Source organism: Microchirus variegatus (genome assembly GCF_963457635.1).
Source record: "Microchirus variegatus genome assembly, chromosome: 9".
NCBI classification, from domain to species: domain Eukaryota; kingdom Metazoa; phylum Chordata; class Actinopteri; order Pleuronectiformes; family Soleidae; genus Microchirus; species Microchirus variegatus.
In genome coordinates, this window is record NC_139810.1 from 11,001,689 (window position 1) to 11,009,141 (window position 7,453).

Sequence of the window (7,453 nt, forward strand, 5' to 3'; positions counted from 1 at the left end):
GCTGGCAAATGTTTTCACTATACTATATATTATACTACTATAATGACTTGATTGTGACATCTCTACTTTTAATGCATACATTTGTGTATGTGAAGTGGTTTGCAAAATAAAAGCTAACCTAAATCTCACTGTAACAAACCCTTTAGACAAATCTAACGCTGATAACACTGTTTTGTTAACTTCTCCCTGTCTCTGTGTGTGTTTTGCAGACACACCAGTGTGTTACCAAGTGGAGGGCAGTCGACAGGCCCTGAGGGTCACCCTGTACCTGGATAGCTGTCATTTCAGCGAGCTGCCCAGTCGGTTACAAAATGGGGGCAGCTTGAAGCTCCACACAGTCCTCTTCACCAAGGGTAAGACTGAGAGCTGGCTGAGAAACAGGAAGTGGAGAAAGTGAGAAAACTTCAGGGGCATTGGTCCAGAGTTCAGAGCTATGATGCAACAGTTGCAAGAAGAGTTGAGTTTTGTATTTTTTGAAATGCAGCACCTCACATTCAGCACCAAAGCAATATTTCTCCGCACTACCTATGAATGTGTTTGTTCATAAAAGAAGCTCCATGTGTCACCGATCAAGAAAGAGTAAGAACTTTATTGTCACAGAAGACACTTAAACCATTCAGCAAACATTAGAAATTAGAAAGAACAGACATCAACAACATTCCCATCACAGCACAGGCACATGACATCACCCTGCAGTACTCATTCAGTAAATACATAAAATGTCTTTAAATAAAGATTAAAGTCTTTTCAATGTTCAGGTCCACTGCACAGACACAAAGTAGAATTCAAACATACTGTGTACTCTCAGTGAAAGCACATAAAGCTCTTAAAAAATGCTCACAAGGCTCAGTGGCTACATAAAACAGTGACTTAGATCAAAGCAGGTTTTTTTTTTTGTCATTTTCAAAAAAACACGCTCCACCTTTTGCATTTGTCTGCTGCCAATGCTCCTCCTCACTCTCCATCAGCCTGAGCCGTCCGACTGTGAGTGGATACCAGTATGCATCACACTGCTCTGCCAAACAGCCATTTATTTTCCATAAACACGTTCCAGTTGGAAAACCAAACCATTGAGTGAGCTCATATTGTTCTCATATATTCTGAGTGTTGGAAGACTGAGCTGCCACACAGCTTCAGAAGCAAATCTGTAGTGCAGACATCTGAATCAACATCACCACCTACTGGAAAAGAGTCTCGTCTGCAGGCTGAGGAGAAGCATCTGGCACCTCATGACACTGCAGATGCTAAGATGTGTGTTTGTGGTCATATTTATGAGCACTTAATGTCCTTACAGAGATTTAAAAAAAAAAAGAAAAACCCTCAAAAGGAAGGTCTGGGGAAATTATGGCTCTGATTGCATGTTAGATTAACCTATTTGGTGTTCAGTTAGTATCACAAGGAAATGGTTGTGGTTCATGATGTGTTCATATGTGTATTGACATGAACGCCTTCTGCCTCTATTTAACCCAGCACTTGAGCGTCCAGAGGGCGTTTCCCAGCAGGACTACAGTGCTATGGAGGAGTTCCAGCAGCGCACCAATGCTGTCTCACTGGAGAAGGTCAAAGCTTATTACCGCAGACTCAGGTATGTTGTGCTACGCTGCATCACAGAGCCCTCCAGTGGTTTACTCACAACCTCTGTATTTATGTTTCACCTGAAACGAAGAGTGTTTCATAAGCAAGCAGAAACTATGCTTTGATTGCTTTTTTTGCAATTTATTTACAATGATTCATTGTTAAACATGGTTGCATGGCATGGCTATATAATATAATATTTTGTGTTATTTATTTATTAATTATTCTTTTTATTGCTTGTTTCACATTGTTGTAAAATGTCTTTGAACCTTTTTAAAAGTGCTGTATAAACAGTAAGACATTAAACTGATTTACTGCCGTTGATATGGATGTGGTTAACAGGTCAAACTGGAGTTAATGTTGCTGATTAAATATGTATTGTAGCATTACATATGCATTACAGTAGTAAAAGTCGGGGTAATAAAGTAGATGACTCGGCAACAAAGCGAGTCAAAGGAGAGAGAAAGAAAAGTGTACGTTTGTAAACCAGATGAAGAATTTAATCCGTTTGTGTCTGAACAGGGCTTTTTATCTGGAGAAGTCCAATCTCCCCACCGACTCAAACACCACAGCTATGAAGATTGACCAGGTAAATATACAGTTATTCTGATATAATACGTCCCATTTACTGCTTTCACTGTGCTCACAGAATATGTACATATGTTCTCGTAGCATAACTACATTTGTATATAATGTTGTGACTGAATATAAATGCAAGCACAGATACTGGGCCTTGAAGTTAGAGACCTTCAACCAAGCATTTCAAAAGTAAGATGAACTGGTGTTACCCTGTTCCCTCCACTAGTTTGTCAAGACTCCCCCATTAACTCCAACTAACCTCAACACATCTGCATCATAAAAATCCATTTGAATATTAGCGATGATTAGACTAGAAAGAAAAGTCTAGTGTTGTGAATTCACTGTAGCTCAAACAGATTCCGGTGATTATTAATGCAGCATAGTTTGAAATTATAGTGATTTAAACATTAAAACAGGTGACTGGTTTTTAATGTTTTCATTTTCTTCCAATAGAAAGTAAGTCACACGTTTTTTTGTTTGTTTGTTTTCATTCTTTTTTTTCTGCTGGTTTCGGCACCATCTTAACACGTCACTTACTCAGTTTAGTCTAGTTTTGGGTGTTGATGTACGTTGAGTAGTGTGCGACTTAGTCACACATAGTGGTTTGAGATTATTTCACTTGTTCCTAATACAAATGCATCCTTTCTTGATTTTTTTTATTTATCTAATGGAATTTATATAAAATTTGAGTATTGTTGCTTTTATATGAATTATGAAAAAAAAAAACGAGTCAAATTGTAAGAAACAAGTGACAATTCTCCTCCACCATTTAACAGTCAATCTATCAGACTTGGTAAGAGGGAACACTTGTGATACTGTATTTTCGATCATATCGTTAACAGTCTAAATTGAAACTCTCTGACCCTCACTTGCTCCCTCCTCTTAGTTGCTGCGACCCCTCAACACACTGGACGACCTCTGTCGACTCATGCAGTCGTACATCAATATGCGCCCGAGCGCCCAAGGCCACCCGTCAGGTGTCAGCGTGCTGTGTGTGGCCTCTGAGCTGTGTAACCGGCTTGGGGCCTGTCATATCACCATGTGTGGCACAGGCATGCAGAGGTAAGCCAGACACCACACACACACACACACACACAAACACACACAATATTATGCTGCTTATGTAGTATCACCAGCTATAATAAACATTAACTCTGTGCAGAGTGTGGATGATGTGCACCACTGAATCTCAAAAGCAGCTCTACTCCACTGTCAGAATTAATTCCAGCTCCTAAATATACGGCGGACACACACACGTACAACTCCAATTAGTGCGTGTGCATGTGTCACACAGCTGTGCAATTGTTTGTGTTACATATTTGAATAGAAGAATGTGAGTGGAGGTTGTTTGGGACTTCTTGATAGTTTTGATGATGTATGTATGAGATCAAATGAGTTATGTACTTCTCGTGTTTTAATAATACTAGCTCTTTTATCTGCATCTAGCTACGCTATGCTAATGTAAAATGAAAACATTTGCATTGTGCCTAATGAGGTTGCAAAATGTGTGTATTATGTTAGCTGTACGCTAATGCTAATCGTAGCCTACTAGCTTACCTTACCATTGGTTTGCCAGGTTAGCCGCAAAGTAGTAGCATGCTAATGCAAAATAAATATGTGCTCACGTATTGGTGAATGGACACCTCGTCGTTTCAGTATAATACCATGTTCTGCGTTGAACCCTGTGAAAATGTCTCACCCACCGTGAGGACAGCCTCTTCACTCCCACCTCCCTGCTCCAGACAGCGCAGCTGTTGCTGATGAGCCGCTGCCTGCCTAGTGTAGCGTGATAAATCAGCAGAAAAATTACAATTCCTCCAAAAAAAATTAAAATCAAGGATGCACACCATCCAAAGTCTTAGACAGACATACAGACGCAACTTGCTTTACAGATAGATAGATATGCTTTATATCATTGTAAACAAAAATCTGTGGTACAAATCACAAAAAGTCTAATAAAAACAATTACAAACACATAAATGATAGGAACACACAGCACTTCCTAACTGTGTGCCTCTTTGTTGTTCTTTGCAGATGTTCTCTGAGTGTGACACTGGAGCAGGCGATGATCTTAGCCAGGAACCACGGCCTCATGCCACGCTGCATCATGCAGACCATGGACATTATGCGCAAACAGGTAAACCACTGAGCACGCTTGAGTTACTTTATTAAGAACTAGACCTAGGCTGTGTGCTTGAAATCAGTGTAACAATAATTTTCCATTATGGCTGTGTAGCAAACCACAGTTTGAACACAAATGCAACATCTCCATTAACTTTTTTTTAAGTCTTTAAATTCACATTAGCAGTAAATATATTTGATTTGCAGTATTTTGCAAAATATATATATATATATACGATCAGGTTGTCATAGTGGATCAAGAGCTAGACTTAGGGTACAAATGCACTACAAGTAGCATTACTCATGACATTTTAGTGGAACCCAAAGGCAAACTCGCACAGATGTTCATTACTTGAAATATATAATTCTCACTTAGAAACAAGTGTGTGTACACATTGTAAGTAGTGTATCAATCAAGCACAATCAACAAATGTGTTCTGTTCCCCACCAGGGGACAAGAGTTGAGCTCTCTGCTAAAAACCTCAAGGTAATGGACCAGATGCCTCCGTCTGCTCCAAGGTATTGTATCTAAAACACTTTTTTGCAGGCGCCTTTGCCTATGTGACATCAGTACACTGCATCTGTAATTGTCCTCGACAGGGTGGATGATCAAATTGTTTGTTTTTTTCTTTTTGAACAGGCTCTTCAAGCTGTGTTTACCACCCTCAGATGGAGACCTGTGAGGAACGAGAGAGGGGGTGAATGTGGAAGAGAAGGATTTGATGAGAAATGACAGTAACAAAAGAGGGCGAGTCTCAGTGGATTTCCTTACAACAATGCTGATGGAAAGTCCACTGCCCCAGTTACACAGGGATCATTCCAGCAAGGACACCACTAGAGTCTTCATTGCAATGTACAGACTTGAAAAGACTTGCACAGATGACACAGCTCGACAAGTCATGTACTGAGGAAACAACCCAGATAGAAGTATTACTGCTTTGGCTGTTTGTCCACACATCGCTGACATGATTGACTCGACAACTGGTGCACATTATTCTTATTCTAATTGAAAGGGAGAGACGTCGGTCGGGTTTCGGGTTTCATACAGAGAACATCCACGGTGATCATCATTACTGACCATAATCTGATTATTAACTGGATTAACCAAACTACCTGTAGCTGACAGCCGTTCATAAATGCAGATGTGATCCATTTTTGCCTTGGACTGCAGGGTCCAGAGAGCTCGCTGTCTCTTTCTCTGTTTAGACTGGTGGTTGTTTGGACTCCAAGTGAAGTAGAACACCTGATTACCTCGGTATTCACGTGTGATTGTCGACTGAGCAGATGCAGAAAGTCAAAGGATAGACAGAGAGATGGAAGTAGGGATTGAGGTTTTTAAAAAGGCCAGGTGATTGGTGCATGTGGTTATTGTGCAAATACTGTAGTTTTAGTGTGAGTACTGTATTACCGCACTATATGAAGGATAGTTATTTATTGTCAGGAAGGAGTGTTGTTTTTTTATCCCTCACTTATTCTATATCAGGTATTAAATATTCTAAAAGCATTCCAGCCTACATATTGAATAGTATTTAAAGGACCAACGGCATGTCATATTTCTTTTTAGGTGTAACCGCGCTTGTGTATTTCATCTTATTTATGTCTGTGGACTTAAGTCAAGAAATCTTCAGGGAACGCAAGAGGGAGAAGATGAAGAGAAGAATCTGAATCAGGAAAAAAGGAAGCTCGCACAAACAATACAAGGTCACATGTTTGTCTATAAGCAGCCGAGACAACAGGTCGAGATCTTGAGTCAGATTATTAATATATTCATTTAAATCGTTGACGGTTCGCCTTCCGTTAACTAAGACATGGTGTTGACTTTTAAATTAGCTTATATATGTGTTGTCTGGGGACTGTCGTATTTTACTGTTGGTAGCAAAAGAAGCACAATGACTGGTCTGTTCACGTTGCAGTGTTAGTAGGAGAAAAAAAAGTACTGTAAGCAGTTTGTGGATGATGTAAAACAAAGGGATCTTTCCAGGACTTATTCACAGTAACATTATTTTACTGAAGATTTAAATTTTCGTGTACATACAAAGTGTAACTGTCAGAGGAAAAGGTAGCATATTATCTCTTATGGCAGCAGAGTAATGCTATAATATGAAAATGCGTTATTTTTATGGAAATAATATAGTATATAAAACATTTTGTATTTGTGACTGTGCATTTGAAGATACTTTTTTCCTCTCTCTCTCTTTTTGCTGAGTGTAACCTCACTGACAACTTTTGTTTTTTTAGCTGTTCAAAGGGTTTTAAATGCATTTCAAGAATCTGGACGTGCTGCATTCATTAAGCAGGTCACTTAGTCCTTTTTATTTATTTAAAAGCAGTCCGGTTCCAAAAGAGCATGTTGAAATAGTCTCATGTCCCCTGACAGTAGCGTGGCCACTGTTAAATTTACATTCATTGCCTGGTTTGTAAAAAAACGACTTGCATTATTAGCATTTCCCATATCTAATTTGCGTACAGAGTATAAACTCCTGGTCTTAAAAGTGTGCGTTTCCATTTGAAAGTAGCTAATGACTGCAGCATGTTGGTGTAGCCGGGCAAAGGAATGTGTCACTGATGACACATTTATTTACATTATTCTAATGTTTCATTATTGTACATACTTTATTTGCAATTTTTATGTTGCCTGAAAATAACTGTACAAAGGATTGTTGTTGAGTCTTTCTAAAAATGATCATGTAAATGCAAACTTAACAAGCTAGTAAATAAAATCTTCACAGTATGACGGTGTTTTCCAGTGTGGCAGCAGTGTGGTGTCCAGCAGAAGAAAGAGAGAGTGTTTGTCTTCAACATTATGTTAATGCAGTTTCACAGAACAGTGAACCATGACACGTCTGACTGTTTATCTTCCTCCGTCCATTTTCTCCATAACTTCACGTCACAGTACATATCAGATGCTCTTTGATCATCTTCTGCGTGAGCCCGATACTTATTGTAAAGGACCTGAATCACTCAGAACAAACTGAGAAGCACCTAGTTCTCATCTTTCACTTTCGCTTTTGCTGCAAATTGATTTCTATTGTGTCATGATTATTTGAACGTGAAGTGTCATGTTCACAAAACAGCCCAAGGCGTTTCCCCCCATTCCTTTTGTTATACTGTATGTCTGTGTTGATTCTAATTCATCCAGGTCATAGTTCTCCTAAATGTAACCAGATTCATTGTCTTT

General features: G+C 39.2%; 1 protein-coding gene across 1 annotated transcript in view; it reads left to right on the top strand.

Annotated features, from left to right (window-relative positions):
* Positions 1 to 6,790, top strand: part of prex1 (phosphatidylinositol-3,4,5-trisphosphate-dependent Rac exchange factor 1) — an 80,065-nt gene extending 73,275 nt beyond the window's left edge. The window contains exons 34-41 of the mRNA XM_083895187.1: positions 210 to 353; positions 1,471 to 1,585; positions 2,098 to 2,164; positions 2,299 to 2,343; positions 3,041 to 3,216; positions 4,189 to 4,291; positions 4,727 to 4,794; positions 4,916 to 6,790. Of these exons, the coding sequence (XP_083751313.1) occupies positions 210 to 353; positions 1,471 to 1,585; positions 2,098 to 2,164; positions 2,299 to 2,343; positions 3,041 to 3,216; positions 4,189 to 4,291; positions 4,727 to 4,794; positions 4,916 to 4,958 (761 nt within the window). The 3' untranslated portion in view covers positions 4,959 to 6,790. The remainder of the gene's footprint in view (positions 1 to 209; positions 354 to 1,470; positions 1,586 to 2,097; positions 2,165 to 2,298; positions 2,344 to 3,040; positions 3,217 to 4,188; positions 4,292 to 4,726; positions 4,795 to 4,915) is intronic.
* The last annotated feature ends 663 nt before the right edge of the window (positions 6,791 to 7,453 follow it).